This window comes from Heterodontus francisci, chromosome 18, assembly GCF_036365525.1.
Source record: "Heterodontus francisci isolate sHetFra1 chromosome 18, sHetFra1.hap1, whole genome shotgun sequence".
Classification (NCBI taxonomy): domain Eukaryota; kingdom Metazoa; phylum Chordata; class Chondrichthyes; order Heterodontiformes; family Heterodontidae; genus Heterodontus; species Heterodontus francisci.
Window position 1 is genome coordinate 29,959,821 of NC_090388.1, and position 15,506 is coordinate 29,975,326.

At 40.9% G+C, this 15,506-nt stretch overlaps 2 protein-coding genes across 3 annotated transcripts in view; one reads left to right on the forward strand and one right to left on the reverse strand.

Annotated features, from left to right (window-relative positions):
- Nucleotides 1-3,776: 3,776 nt before the first annotated feature.
- On the reverse strand, nt 3,777-10,988 carry rps16 (ribosomal protein S16). Its single transcript, XM_068050473.1, has 6 exons — nt 10,934-10,988; nt 10,782-10,833; nt 7,990-8,091; nt 5,500-5,596; nt 4,163-4,210; nt 3,777-4,026 (listed from the first exon to the last, which is right to left on the reverse strand). The coding sequence occupies exons 2-6, from the start codon at nt 10,827-10,829 to the stop codon at nt 3,881-3,883; spliced, it is 441 nt and encodes a 146-aa protein (XP_067906574.1). The 5' UTR covers nt 10,830-10,833; nt 10,934-10,988; the 3' UTR covers nt 3,777-3,880.
- Nucleotides 10,989-11,048: 60 nt separating this feature from the next.
- Nucleotides 11,049-15,506, forward strand: part of tbc1d30 (TBC1 domain family, member 30) — a 155,199-nt gene continuing 150,741 nt past the window's right edge. The window contains exon 1 of one of the 2 annotated variants that reach the window (XM_068050470.1): nt 11,049-11,139. In XM_068050470.1, the coding sequence (XP_067906571.1) occupies nt 11,073-11,139 (67 nt within the window). In that variant the 5' untranslated portion in view covers nt 11,049-11,072. The remainder of the gene's footprint in view (nt 11,140-15,506) is intronic. The other variant, XM_068050469.1, reaches the window with a different exon arrangement.

Genomic DNA, 15,506 nt, shown 5'->3' on the forward strand with positions numbered 1-15,506 from the left:
CTTCTCATCATAGAACAACGCTCTCATCCCAGCAACCAATCTAGTGAACCTTCACTGTACAACCTCCAATACAAGTATACCCTTCCTTAGGTATGGAGACCAAAACTGCACACAGTACTCCAGGTGTGGTCTCACCAAAGCCCTATACAATTGTAGCAATACTTCCTTATTCCTGTACTCCAATTCCCTTGCAATAAAGACCAACATGCCATTTGCCTTTCTAATTGCTTGTTATGCTAATTTTCTATGTCTTTTGTACAAGTATACCCAAGTCTTTCTGAACATCAACAGTTAGAAGTTTATAGTCGTTTAGTAGTACCGAGCTTGAGTATAGCTGAAAATAGAGACATGTTGTCAAAGCGTTTCGTCTTGCACTCATCAGGACATTCTGCAAGAATAACCAATGTAAGGGAAAAACAGTTTTCCCTTACATTGGTTATTCTTGCAGATTGTCATGATGAGTCAAGATGAAAAGCTTCGACAACATGCCTCTATTTTCAGCTATACTCAAGTTATAAGTTTCATGCCTTTTTAAAAATATTCTGCTTCGCAAACAAAGTGAATAACCTCACACTTCCTCACATTATACTCCATCTGCCATCTTGTTGCCCATTCACTTAACCTGTCTATAGCTCTTTGCAGCCTAGCTGTGTTCTCTTCACAGCTTACATTCCCACCTAACTTTGTATCATCAGTAAATTTAGATACATTACTGTTTCTTTGACCACATCATTAATATAAATTGTAAATAGCTGAGGCCCCAGAACTGATCCTTGCAGCACTACACTAGTCACACCGTCAACTTGAAAATGTCCTGTTTATCACCACAGTCTGCTTCCTGCCTGTTAACCAATCCTCTATCCATGTTAATGTATTATCCCCAACTCCATGCACCCTTATCTTGTGCATTAGCCTTTTTTGTGGCACCTTATCGGATGCCTTTTGGAAATCCAAGTATATTGTATCTACTGGTTCCCCCTTATCTACCCTAATAGTTACATCATCAAAAAACTCTTCATAAATTTGTTCAACGGCATTTCCCTTTTGAAAACCCACGTTGCCTTTGTCTGATCATATTATGATTTTCTTGTTGTATTGTTAATACTTCCTTAATAAGATTCCAGCATTTTTCTGACAACAGATGTCAGGCTAATTGGCATGTGGCTTCCTGTTTTTTCTCTCCCTCCTTTCTTGAATAGCGGTGTTACATTTAATAACTTCCAATCTGCTGGCACCATTCTAGAATTCAGGTAATTTTGGAAAATCATAACCAGTGCATCCACTATCTCTGTAGCTACCTCTTTTAGAACCCTAGGATGTAGGCCATCAGGTCCTGGGGATTTGTTGGCTTTTAATTTCCTTAAGTTTCTTCGATACTTTTTCTCTGCTGATATTATTGCCCCCTTGATTACCCTCTATTCCTGGTATGTAATTTGTGTCTTCGCCTGCCTATGCGAAGACAGATGTAAAATATTTGTTCAACAGCTCTGCCATTTCCTCACTCCCCAAGATAATTTCTCCTGTCTTTGCCTCTAAAGGACATTTATTTTAGCTACTCTCCTTTTTATATACTTCTTACAATGTTTTTTGATTCCTGACTAGTTTGCTGTCATTCTATTTTTCCCTTTTTATCAACTTGTCGATTACCATTTGCTGGTTTCTAAGACAGTCCCAATCCTCAGGCTAATATTCTTTGTAACTGTCACTGAAGTTGGTAGACTGTGAGGTTTGTAGTCACTGTTGTTGTTTGACTGTCACTGTGAGGTTGGTAGATTGTCAGAGGTTGATAAACTACCACTAGTTGGTTTGTAGACCATCACTGTAAGGTTAGTTAACTGGCACTAAGTGGTTGGTAGACTATCACAGGGTTTGGTTGAGGGTAAACAGTCACTGTGAGATTGGTAGGCTCAATGAGTTTGGTAAACTGACACTGAGATTGATAAGACTGTCACCGAGGTCAGTAGATGGTCACTGAGGCTGATGCGACCTATGTCGATGGCCGCATCAGCTCGCACATCTCACCTAATACTAATGAGCCGAACAGGATGTGCCTACTAAGACTCGACCCCATCTCCTTGGCAACATGGTGTCAGACTAACATCCATACTCAAACCCCCAAATGGCAGTTTCTGATTCCTCATGTTTAAGTGTTACTGTCAATTGGTGACAACTTATAGGTAAATTCTGTGCCTTGAATATTGTAATCGTCAGGAATCGGCATTAAATTTAAATTGTCTATGGAGGGGAGGCATGGAGCTACAGGCGCACCCATTGACATCTTCACACAAAGCCCTCGGGAACCAATGCCCAGTTGAGAACCGCTGTAATACATAGCAATATCAGTTACGTTTCTTTTTCTATCTGAAGTCTAGATCACAAACTGGTATGTGCTATATCTAGCAATTTAAAGTAACATGGGTTTCTGTCCAATCCCCAAGGTGTGTGCGTAAATGTTCCATGTTAGTTCAGAGGGCTTGCCTACAGGATTAGCTTTTGATGAACACAAGAGAAATATCTGAGCAAAGCCTAAAGATGCAATAAGAGATAAGGAACAAAACTGGGACAAGACTATCACCTACAAACCAAAAACCCAGCTATGAGACCTCCTGCAGTTGAATGGACTGACAGCACTCATTATGAAGGCACAAGCATAAATAATGGCAATTTGGGAAAGGTACCAGAAAAGGGGAAAAGTTTGCAGAGAATATTGATGACAGAGAGAAACTAAAAAATGTGGGACTCCTCTTATCAATGCAAGTTAAGAGAGGTCAGATGTGGCTATTGAAATAATGGCAAGAGCTGTTGGCTTTACTGTTATGAGTGTAAATTGGACAGATACTTACAGATCTGTACATGCACAAATGTGGAAATCATTGAGCTGCGAGTCAAGTTGCCCTACTCCTTCAAAAGCTGCGTTAAACTGGTATCTCGCTGAATCTCGGCATTGAAATACATGAAATACCTTTAAATTGCTGTACTTGCGTAAGATGCATACTAAACTCGACTGCCCATTTGGGTGGAAATTATTAACGGTGTGGTAAATCTTAATTATTGCCAAACAACCTGGCACTGAAAATTAACTTGTACATGTGTGCAGTCTCATGTCTTCAGATTTTAGGTTCCTTCTATCAATAAGTTTTTTTTCCTTTTAATCACATTTAATCCGATCTTGCTTTCCTCTTTCGTTTTCTGTACTTATTTGATATCACTCTAATGTGCATTTCCTGGTTGAGAAGCATTGCTCATTAACAATTCTTATATTTGATTGGGTAAGGAGATAGTGTTGCTTGTCTTATTCACACAGGTCTCAGCTCCTTATACAGGGCACCAAGCTGTTTCAGCTCTCCAATTTAACAGGTTCCAGTGCAAAATCCCACAGACTTTGAGCAAATGCAAGTGTAATGGCTAGCGGCAGTCATTCACCGCCAAGAGCAAAATCTGGCTTATGGTGTTTACAGTAAAAATCAGGGCAAAGTCTTTTTCATTGGTCAGTGAATCAGTAATTAGAGGACATAAATTCAGGATACCTAAACAACAAAGAGTATAAGAGAATTGTTATGCACATAGAGGACTGTTAGAGGACATGTAAAGCCCTACTAGAAACAGTGGCGGAAGCAGAATCCATAATACCTTTTAGCAAAAGTGAATAAATAATTAGAAAGAAAAGTTAAACAGATTAAGGGAGGAAGTGGAGAGCTAGTCCAGAGACCAGCAGTCAAACAGTATTCTTCTGTGCAGTAAAACTCTAATTCGACAATCACTGGTATATCAATCAATATAGTGAGATGCATCATTTACTAGCTTATCGCAACATTTTTGAAATACAAAACAACCAGTCTGTGACAGTTTCACATTTATTTGCCAAAATCAAATAAAAGATTTAACGGTAAGATTTCTGGTAACGTGCACGGGCACCAGGTCCACCAAATTTCTTGGCCTCACAACGGCGTGGATCAGCAACCAGCAAGGTCCTGTCATACTGTATGAGGATATCCTTGATCTCCTTCTTGGAGGCTTCATCCACATCTGAAAAGAAACATTTGTAATTTTTTTTTTTTAAAGAGATACAGCACTGAAACAGGCCCTTCGGCCCACCGAGTCTGTTTAAGATTGCCCAAGAGAGAACAGCAGAAAATGGACTAAAAAGTCAACATGAACCTACATTTCTGGTAGTATGCCACTAACGCTTTAGAAATGGATTGACGGATAGCTGCAACAGAGAAAAAAAACACATTAAGCACCAACAAAAAAGTTACAAAAGGATTTAGGATCACTTACTCCTCTATGCTGCTGTTCAACATGTAGCTCAGTTTTTGGGGCTGAAAGTTGGGATCGTTATGGAGGAGAGAACTTTAACTCATTCAAACAACATATGAACATGCAATTGACCTGGTCATGTTCATTGCCACCCCGCCCCTCCCCACCAGGTCTCTCAGAAAACAACAATCAGGTCTCGCCGAAAGCAGAAACAGAATCTACGAAACAGGAGGCTGTTCAGCCTATCATGTCTGTGCCAGCCAAAAAAAAAAGCTATCCAGCTTAATCCCCACCTTCCAGCTCTTGGTCCACAACACTGTAGGTTGCAGCATTTCAAATGCATATCCATTGTTTTTTAAAAAATGATGGTTTCCGCATCTACCACCCATTCAGGCAGTGAGTTCCACCAAGTGAGAAAAAATTCTCAACTCCCCTAGAATCCTTCAACCAATTATTTTAAATCAGTTTTTGACCTTTCTGCTGCTGAAATTAGGTTCTTCATATCCACTCTATCTAGGCCTCTCTAAGTTTATACTTAATTAAATCTCCCCTTAGTGTCCTCTGTTCCAAAGAGCCCCAGCTTATCCAATCATTTAGTCGAACTTCTCCATTCCTGGAAAGGGTCTCATAAATCTCCTCTGCACCCTGTCTAGTTGATCACATCCATCCTGTAATGCAGTGAGCAGAACTCTATGCAGTACTCCAGCTGTGGCCTAACTAGTGTTTTATACAGTTCTAGAATAACCACCCTGCTCTATATTCTATGCCTCGGCTAATAAAGGAAAACACCCATATGCATTTTTAACCCCCTTATCTACATGTCCTGCTACCTTCAGGATCTGCGGACATGAACTCCTTCAACTAAACTTCTCAGTATTCGACTGCTTATTGTGTATGCCCTTGCCTTGTTTGCCCTCGCCAAATGGATTACCTCAGACTTCTCTGGATTGAATTCCATTTGCCACTTCTCTGTCAAACTACTCAGTCTGTTTTATAGCTTCCTGAAGGCTACAGCTTTCTTCCTCACGATCAACCACATGACCAACCAAATCATGACACTATATCTAAATCTATAACTCTAGAATGTAATTAGTTAGCATACATTCAAATTTTCCCGTCTTTGGGAGCCAGTAATTGATTGGAGGGAGAAGCAAAGATTTTATATTTGGGTCATATCTTTTTGACTGGAGAGTAAACATAAGAGTCTCAATACACAATTACACACAACACCATGTTACTTACCATAGATTTGAGCTACATGACCACCGCCCTTCACACGCACTCTAATGTCGACTCCAGCAAATCTTTCCTTGCCCAACAGCAGAACTGGTTCCAACAGCTTTAAATAAAGAAAATTACATTTCTTTTAAATGTATTTAGAATTTTTCAGTGTCAGGTACACCAGAAATCACTCCAAAAGAGTGATAAGATATTTTGCTGCCCAGAGAGATCAGATATAATATTTGAGAAACAAATTACCCACCTCACCGCTGACAACTTTTTTACGTAATCAAGGCTAGTAGAGTGAATACATATCCAAAAGCGAAAGTGGGTGGGTGGGGAAAAACATTATTTGTAGTTTATAAATAAAGCCAAACTTTCCCCAATTATGCAACATCCACCTGTCTCAAATCAAATAAATTAGCAAAATTATTCCATAGCTGCCCATTGTAATAGGCAGTTCCTACACTATTGAGAAAAATTTTGTTCAGCAGGAAGAATACAGCAAAGACTAAGAAATCCAGAACATTGTATAATCTAACAGCCTAGGGACCCCCATCAATGCAACTTTTTGTTTTACTAGCTAGAACATACAAGCAGCAGTGGTAAGTTTCTGTTTTGTTCAAAGAAAGTTTAAACACCCACATATTTTTACATTCATAGCAATGACAGCCACACAAATTCAGTGTTAAATAAAGCCAACTACCTCGGTTCCAATGCAGATAATATTCAAAAAAGGAACTGCAATTGCAAATAATGAGAACATAAAAAGGTTCAGGAGACACAAAAGCATGATAAAGGATAATCCTAAAAAAAATCACCTTTTTACTGACAAGAAACAAAGCCACAAAATAAAATTTGATGAACAGACTCAAAAATAACTAATGTAAAATTGCATTCTTTATTGCAGCACCATGTTATGATGAACAGCAAAAGCGAAGGGACCTCTATTAGTGAAAGTAAACTATACAGAATCAAGTTTTTAATGAAATGGCAATTCCAGCAACCTTGGAGCTGGACTGGGTATGTGGCTGCGCACACCCAGTTTTCAAAGTTAAGCATTGTTGCAAAAGCCTTAAAATTTTAAATCACTGTGCTAGATTTCAGATTAGTCCAGAGGCCCATTAGCTGTCCTCACCAAAGGATATAGGGGCAGTGTACCAATGATATATTTCTCAAATGAGAAAGGCAAGTTTTAAAAGTACAAAAAGAATGCACATAGTGTTTCAGTTAAACCCAAATTACATAGAAGGCCAACATATCAAAATATCAGGCAAAATTATATTTCTAGATTTTGCTTGTGCAATTCATCATTCCACCCATAACCAAGATGCAGAAAACAGTATGTGTATCTTTTTCACACATTACGTCGCATAAAGGTTTAACAGAAGAAAGGTTTGCAGTTTATTATTCTGGTTACATAGTAGTATCCCCTTCCCACATTGCAAGGCAAGTCACAGATGTTGCACAGGAAAGGTCACTGGATTTCAGTTCACAGATAACTGGGACAAAAATGTAGACTTCACCCGCCAAAATAGTTCAAAGAGAAAACAGACTCTCATACAAAAAAATGGAATGTGGCACTGCTCTCACCTCCGAGGCAGCTCATGATGCCAAGTCCCACTACAAGACTGGACCATAATAATCTAGACTGAGGAAGTACCATATTGCTTGAGATTATGTTTTTTGGATGAGACATTAAACTGAAGTCTCACCTATTGGTCTCATGGACATAAAAGGTCCTATCTGAAGAGGAAGAGCGTTCTCCCTGTGTCTGACCGACATCTATCCCTAAAGCAACACCATTACTGTTGCTTTTGGGATCTCACAGTACACAAATTGACTGTCATGTTTAGCTACACACAGTGACCACACTTCAAATGTAATTTAACTATAAAACACTTTGAGCCATCCTGAAGATGTGGAAAAAACATGATATAAATGTAAGATCTTTCTTTCAGTGGCTTCCCCATGGGATCAAAGTATTGTTCTCCCACTCTAGTTCAGCAAGTGTCAATTAACTGTCTGGAAGTATGTCAAAGACAGAAATACTACATACTTTGCAACACTAATCCCCGACTTAAAACATGGAATGCTAGCAACTCTTAAGGTGCCACTCTTGTCAATCTTGCACAAAGCAGGAACGTGGGACATTATCAACAATACAGTTCTGAATCTAAAGTCAACAGGAAAAGCCGGGGGTTGACTCTCCAGAAGCTGAGATTTCATTTCAAGGCTCAGGCCCTCAGTTCAAATCAGTAAGGGCAGAACCCAGGATCTTCCTGATTTGTATGACTCATTATTACACCGGAGAAAATGAGATTGCCCTAAATCTCAAACTTCGTCCATTGTACCTAACCCATAAAAAGAAAAGCCTACTTACTGTTGATACATCATCTTGGAAGATCCAAACACATTTCAATAATCTAGTCATATTATGCACGAGCAATATGAAACACAATCCCTGTACAATAAGTGCTCACAGATCATTTCATATGAAACTTTACTTACTTTGTACTGTAAAGTTCTTGGCTCAATCTGTTCCAGAGGCCTTCCATTTACTTTGATAAGGCCATTTCCTCTTTTGCAGTGGGCTACTGCAGTTGCTGTTTTCTGTGAAACAATTAAAACATTTACAGACCAGCTTTTCCATAGGATACTTCTACAAGTGCAACAGTATCATGATGGATGAAAAGAAAATTTTAAACGTTAGTTAAACTAAAGGAAGACAAAGCACATTGGGTTACATCCCAGCATCCCAAGGGAGAAAAATTGCAACGCCCCTAGGAATATTTTACGATTCTATTGCGTATGCCAAAGAACTGGAGAGTGGCCAATGGAATACCCATTTTTTAAAGGGAAAAGAGTTGATCTGGTTAATACAGACTAGTTAGCTTCACATCAGTGGTCAGCAATGTTATTGAGTCTTTAAAGATGGAATTACCAGACATTTAGATAAGGAGAAACTAGAAGTAGTTAGCAAGAATTTCAAAAGGGACAATAATGCTGAACAAACGCAAAGGCGGCGCAGTGGTTAGCACCGCAGCCTCACAGCTCCAGCGACCCGGGTACAAATCTGGGTACTGCCTGTGTGGAGTTTGCAAATTCTCCCTGTGTCTGCGTGGGTTTTCGCCAGTTTCCTCCCACAGTCAAAAGACTTGCAGGTTGATAGGTAAATTGGCCATTATAAATTGCCCCTAGTATAGGTAGGTGGTAGGAGAATTTAGGGACAGGTGGGGATGTGGTAGGAATATGGCATTAGTGTAGGATTAGTATAAATGGGTGGTTGATGGTCGGCACAGACTCGGTGGGCCGAAGGGCCTGTTTCAGTGCTGTATCTCTAAAAAAAAACTTCAGAATTCTTTGAGGTACCACACACGGTAAATGAGGGAAATGCAATGGATATAATGGACTTTAGGAAAGGCTTCGACAAGGTACCACACATATTGCTAGAGAAGCTTAAGGGAGCAGATAGCAAACTAGATAAAAAGTTTGGTTTGAAGAGTGCAAACAGAGAGGAGGAGCTAACAGTAGTTTTTCCAGAGTGGTAGCAAGTGTCTTGCAGTGTCCCTCAGGATTCAGGTCTGGAGCCACTTCTGTTCACTACCTATATTCAGATCATCAATATACAAAGACGGAGTGAGGTCAAGGTTTTATATTGGCTCAAGGAGAAACATTCAGAGTTATGAAGCTGTGAAATTCACTTCCAGGATTAATGGTTGAAGTGAAAACTACATTAACAGTCAAGATTGATAGGTGGATGAAGAAAGGGGATTGAATGGATATAGAAACAGGACCAGTAAATGTGATTAAAACTATTTGCCCGCATGGAGGGAAAACACCATGCATAACAAAGTCAGAAAATAATAAATAGAACAGCAGTGGTCACCACTTCAATATGCTACAATTATATATGAAATAGGTTATAATGGGTATACCTTTACCATAACATTTCTGAGAGTCAAATATAATTCAGTGGATTCATGCTTCAGGAAAAGGGAACTGTACCAAATGGGGGGTTTTAGGTACATGGTTAGGTTGGAGATTGAGGCGAGATTTAATAGAAATGTACAAGATTATGACAGGCTTAGATAAGTCAGACAAAGAAAAACTGTTCCCATTAACTAATGATGCAAGGACTAGGAGACACAGATTGAAGGCTTCGGGCCAGGGATGCATGAGGAATAGGAGGAAGGAACATTTTTTATGCAGCGGGTGGTAATGACCCAGAACCCGCTGTCACAAGAGTGGTGGAAACGAAGACAATCAATGACTTTAAAAAGAAACTGGATAATCACTTGAAGGAAACAGACTTGGTGGACTATGGGGACAAAGCAGGGGTGTGGGACTGACTGAATAGCTCCATGGAGAGCTGGCATGGACTCACTGGGCTGAATGGCCTCCTTCTCTACATAAATGACTCTAAATGGGGCATACTATAAATAAGGTTATAGAGGTTTACAGCCATAGGATAGATATGGGAGCATACAATTAATGCATTTTCAGATACATCTACTGGCGTTAGAAATAGGAAAAACAGTTTAAAATTCACCTGTAAGGTACATCACTTTAGCAGTCCAAGTTTTAATACGATTAGTGAAAAATGTCTAGAATCCTGCCAACTAACCTCAGGAAAAACTAAGTTCTACCATGTCAACATGGTAGAATAAAGATGTGTAGCTTCTTCTAACCAACCAACGTACCCACACTTACAGCAATACAAAGCTAAAAGATTTCGACAAATATCCCCTCATACACGTCCAAACACGAGTCACTCGTTAGCAAGAAATGGTTGAATACAAAATATAAGCATGGTTTAAAAAATGATCCACATGTTGTCGCAGTACACGGTCTGATGTAAATTCGGGTCTCTGTTGGTTGTGGAGATTCCACTAACCAGAGGCGGTCAGTTTGCACAGGAAATGATCAGAAACAGAGGCCGCTGTCTTCATCAGGTCTACTCCGATTGCCCAGACCAGAAGCCCGATGCAGCTTGATGGATCATTATTCCCGGCTCGCCTCCGAACGGTTCATTTAAAGCACAAGGGTTAGAACGGAATCAGCTTTAATGATCTTGGAGGGTAGGCCAGGTCGGGCCGGGGCGCGTGCAGCCCAGGAGAATGGAACGCGGCGATCCGGCTTCAGATTCGAATTTAGAACCCAACCCCGGGATAAAATAAAGCCACGCGGCGTTCTAGAACTGCCCGGAATAGATTCCACAAACCGCTGAGAACCACGAGGCCTAGGCGCGAGAGATGCCGCGGTCACTGCGCTCAGCCCACGCGGAGCGCTTCGTGCCTCACCTTTCGCCCAAAAACCTGGACCGATTGCAAAGGACCTTTAGCGGGCATGTTGCTAAAGAAACACAAAAAGATACAAACACACAATCAGGTCAATAGCAGAATTTTTTCACCAAATCACAACAGTTGCAAGTCCTCCAATGCACCCATTTCACCTGTTTCTGCCAAGCGGAGCAGCAGTAAAAAAGAGCGAACGGGGTTTCCAACCCACCGAATCAAGAGCTGTTTTGCGACACTCCTCCACTTTACGGAGCTATTTTGCGACAGCCGAAGTCGTCAGTGTGAGAACAAGTAATGGCTGTAGAGTTGCTGGCTTTTGGTTTGGATGTTGTAGTGTATTCGCTGGGAGCTGGAGCTAGTGGTCAGTGAGCACCGGCGAGAAAGTCTGGAATATAGGAAATAAGCTTACTTTTGATTTATTTTAAAATTCTTGTCTTTGTTTGCAAATCGCTCCATGGCCTCGCCCCTTCCTGACTCTGTAATCTCCTCCAGCCCCACAACCTTCCAAGATACCTGTGTTCCTCTAATTCTAACTTCTTGTGTATACCTGATTTTAATCAATCCACCATTGCTGGCTGTGCGTTCAGTTGCCTCAGCCCCAAACTCTGGAATACCCTCCCTACACCCTTTCCACCTTGCTTTCTTCCTTTAAGTCACTGCTTAAAACCTATTGCTTTGACCAGGCTTTTGGTTATCTGATCTAATATCTCCTTTTGTGACTTGGTGTCATAATTTGTTTTATAATGCACCTTTAAAGTACCTTGGGATATTTTCTTATGTTAAATCTGCAATATAAATATAAGTTAAGTAAAAGCAAAATACTGCAGATGCTGGAAATCTGAAATAAAAACAAGAAATGCTGGAAATACTTAGCAGGTCTGACAGCATCTGTGGAGAGAGAAGCAGAGTTAACCTTTCAGGTCAGTGACCCATCATCAGAACCCTGCTGAGTATTTCCAGCATTTCTTATATAAATATAAGTTGTTGGCTGTGACTCTGTTATTTATAATTTGGGTTTAAAGTTTCTGCCCCTTAAAAAAATTTGAGTGGCAATTTTTGTTATTTTGATTGCAGACAAATGACAACAGTCATTCTCATTGACAGTGAAAGAGGATAAAGTGTACAAGAGCAGAACTTCCTACATTAGAATAGTGCTTACACTTCAGAAGTACTTCACTGACTATCGAGTATTTATGGTTGTGAAAGCTGCTACATAAATGCAAGCCAATAAACCCACTTCTTTGACAAAGCCTGTTAGTCACTCCTCCTACTACCTGCTCCTTTGGCTTGGTATCTATTTTTGTTTTTATTATGCTTCTGTGAAGTGCCTTGGACATTTTTCTACCTCAAAGGTGCTTTTTAAATGTAAGTTATTGAAACTAAGTTATCTCTGCTCTCCACAGATACTGACTGGCCTGCTGTGTGTTTCCAGCAGTTTCTATTTTGTTTCAGACTTGTAGCATTTGTAGTTTTTTTGCTTTTTATTTACATATGAAGAGAGATTTGGTTGAAACTTATGATTGTGAAAGGACCTGCAACATTTGTTGCAGATTCCTCCAATGTATCGCAGAACTGTTCCACTGCAAACAGTGGAGGGAGGAGTACAGACTCAGAGATCCCAGTGTGATGGCAAATTTAGCAAGGCTGCATTCTGGGAGTGACACCTCACTACACAAGAGAACGAGAGAGAATTGGGATTATAGTATTAAAGACCTAACTGTGACTTGTGCTCCTAAATAAAAGGCCGTTGTGTGAACACAGCCTCCTGAATGTGCTGTCATGGTTTCCCCAGATAGCTTTCAGGCCTGTTTGAAGAAGAGTCTCCTGCTTTTTGCCATGCAGCTGCTCAAGGAGGCTCCCTGTAAATTAATGCGAAAGCAAAATACTGCAGGTGCTGGAAATCTGAAATAAAAACAGAATGTTCTGAAAATACTCAGCAGGTGTGGCAGCACCTGCGAGAGAAAAATAGATTTAAAGTTTCAAGTCAATGACCTTTAAAATGTAATCGACCTGAAACATTGCTGGAATTTAACGGTAGGTAGATGTGAGCCGGCCACCAACTGAAAAGTCCGTGGCGAACCCGCGTCCACCTCACCTGCGGATCCTACCTGTATTTTGCGGGTCCCCAGGCTTCAATTGATGTGAGGCGGGACTTCCACCCGCTTGACGTAGGAAGTCCCACCTAATAGAGCTGCCGGCAGCTCTTAATCCCAGCAGCGCCACTGCAGCCCAACGTGAAGGGAAGATGCCTAGGAGCCAGGAAGACAGGTAGGTTTTGGTTGCCTCCTTGGGGGCAATCGGTCAGGCCCCGGCGAGGCAAGGGTGGTCGATTGAGAGGAAGGGGAGGTGTGTGTTGGGTCTTGGGGGTGGTTGGGTTGGTGGTTGGATTATGAGGCCCACCCCGGGACCCTCTGAAGCCACCTGGTTTTCGGCCGCCCGTCCAGCCACATGTAAAATCGGCATGCAGGCGGGCGAAGGCCACTTAAGGGCCTTGATTGGCCTGGGATGGACAGGCCTTTTCTCACTCCCGCCGCCCTATGTAATGTGGCAACGGAGGCGGGAGCGGGTCAGGAAGGCCTCCCACTCCATTTTACGCCACCCCCCCGCCACCATCCCACTCGTCGGGGTAGTGTAAAATTCAGCCCATTAACACTCTTTTTCTCTCCACAGATGCTGCCAGACATGCTGAGTATTTTGAGTTATAGTCATTACAGTACAGAAGGAGGCCATTTGGCCCAAGTCTGTGTCGGCTCTCTATAGAACAATGAGTCCCATTCTCCCACTCTATCCCCATAGTTCTGCAAGTTTATTTCCCTCAAGTGCCCATCCAACTTCTATTTGAAATCATTCATCATTTCCGTTTCCCTCATATGCAGCAAGCTCCAGGTCATTACCACTCACTGCGTAATAACGTCTTCTTCACATCCCCCTGCATTTCTTGCCCAAAACCTTAAATCTGTGTCCCCTAGTCTTGTACCATCAGCTAATGGGAAAAGCTTTTCTTTGTCTACCTTATCTCAATCTGTCATAATTTTGTACACTGTGGTCAAATCCCCCCTCAATCTCCTTTGCTCCAAGCAGAACAATCCCAGCTTCTCCAACCTAGCCTTGTAGCTAAAATCCCTCATTCCTGGAACCATTCTGGTAAATCTCCTCTGCTGTCTCTCAATGACCCTCACAAAGGTGTGATGACCAGAGACCAATTAAACAAATGTCTTCAACGATTTTATTGCCAACTTGGAGATCCTGTTCAGTTACTCTGTATTGCTCAGACTGGATAAGTCACCTGGTCCGGATGACTTCCATCCCAGGTTGCTAAAGGAAATGGGAGTGGAGATAGCAGAAGGGCTTGCCATAACCTTCCAATCTTCCCTCAATATGGGGGAGGTACCAGAGAATTGGAGAGTGACACAGGATCTCCAAATTGGCAATAAAATCATCAGACATTTGTTTAATTGGTCCCCAGTTTCAACTGTATTTGCATCCTTAAGAATTTTCAATTCATCTTTGATAAGTCTGTTGTACAAGTACTGAAGGCCTACAACTGTTATGTTTGGCTTCTATTTAAACCTTTCACAAATAAAAGCTGTAAATTAGCTCTTTGATGCATAAAATGAATTGCTGTGTTTCTGCTTGTGTTAACATTTTTTATATCTCGGAGAGTTCTGAAGAATATGTACTTTAAAACCGTTTTCTATTGTGAAGTATGTGCTGTCACGCTGACCTCTCTGTCCTCGGCCTCCTACGGTGTTCCAATGAAGCTCAGTGCAAAGCTTGAGGAACAGCACCTCATCTTTCAATTAAACACTTTACAGCCTTCCAGACTCAACACTGACACCAACAATTTCAGACCATAATCTCTGCCCTCATTTTGTTTCCTTTTTCCTTGCAGGTTTTGGTTTTACTCTTGTTTGCTTTCGAATGGCAGCTGTTCATCATTCTGCCATCCATACCTCCTCTAGACACAACTTTTATTCCTTTACTTGTCTCATTCCCACTTTCTTTGGCTCTCCACCACCAACTATTTTGTCATTTAATGTCTCCCGTCTTCCCCCCCATCACAAACCTTCCCTTTTTTTCTTTTCCCAACGTCCCGCATTTCAGCTGCTTAAAACCTAATACATTTCTAACTTTTCCTGGTTTTAATGAAAGGTATTGACCTTAAATGTTAACTCTCTTTCTCTCTCCATAGATGCTACCTGACCTGATGAGTACTTCCAGTGTTTTCTGTATTTATTTCAGATTTCCAGCATCTGCAGTATTTTGCTTTTCTATTTTAAAGCTATTTATTTTCACTTTTCTCATCTGCATTCACTTTGGAATGCAACAATTTGATTAGCTTAAACAACTCAGCAGGAGTTGCTAAGGCAATAGTAGCAGTCTTTTTGCCCTTTAGTTTCTCAATTGACCATGTTGAAAATAATGATTTCGTGTTAATACAGTGGTTTTAGTAAACAATACTGTAAGGATTACAACGAGAGGTAACATTGAAATCTGGTTTGAATCTGGATTCCATCCAACAACTGATTTTTATTTCTTTTATTTTTTTCTTGGAATGAGTAAAATTTAAACACTTCCTGCAACATGGAAACATCGATAGTAATTAAGCTATCACTTTGCAGGGCGAGTCAAGGATCGTGATTCAAAATATCTAATGGACACCAATGCAAATGAGGTTTGGACAGTATATAATTCCAGACAAGTTTTGGTGGGCCACAGGTGCTGACA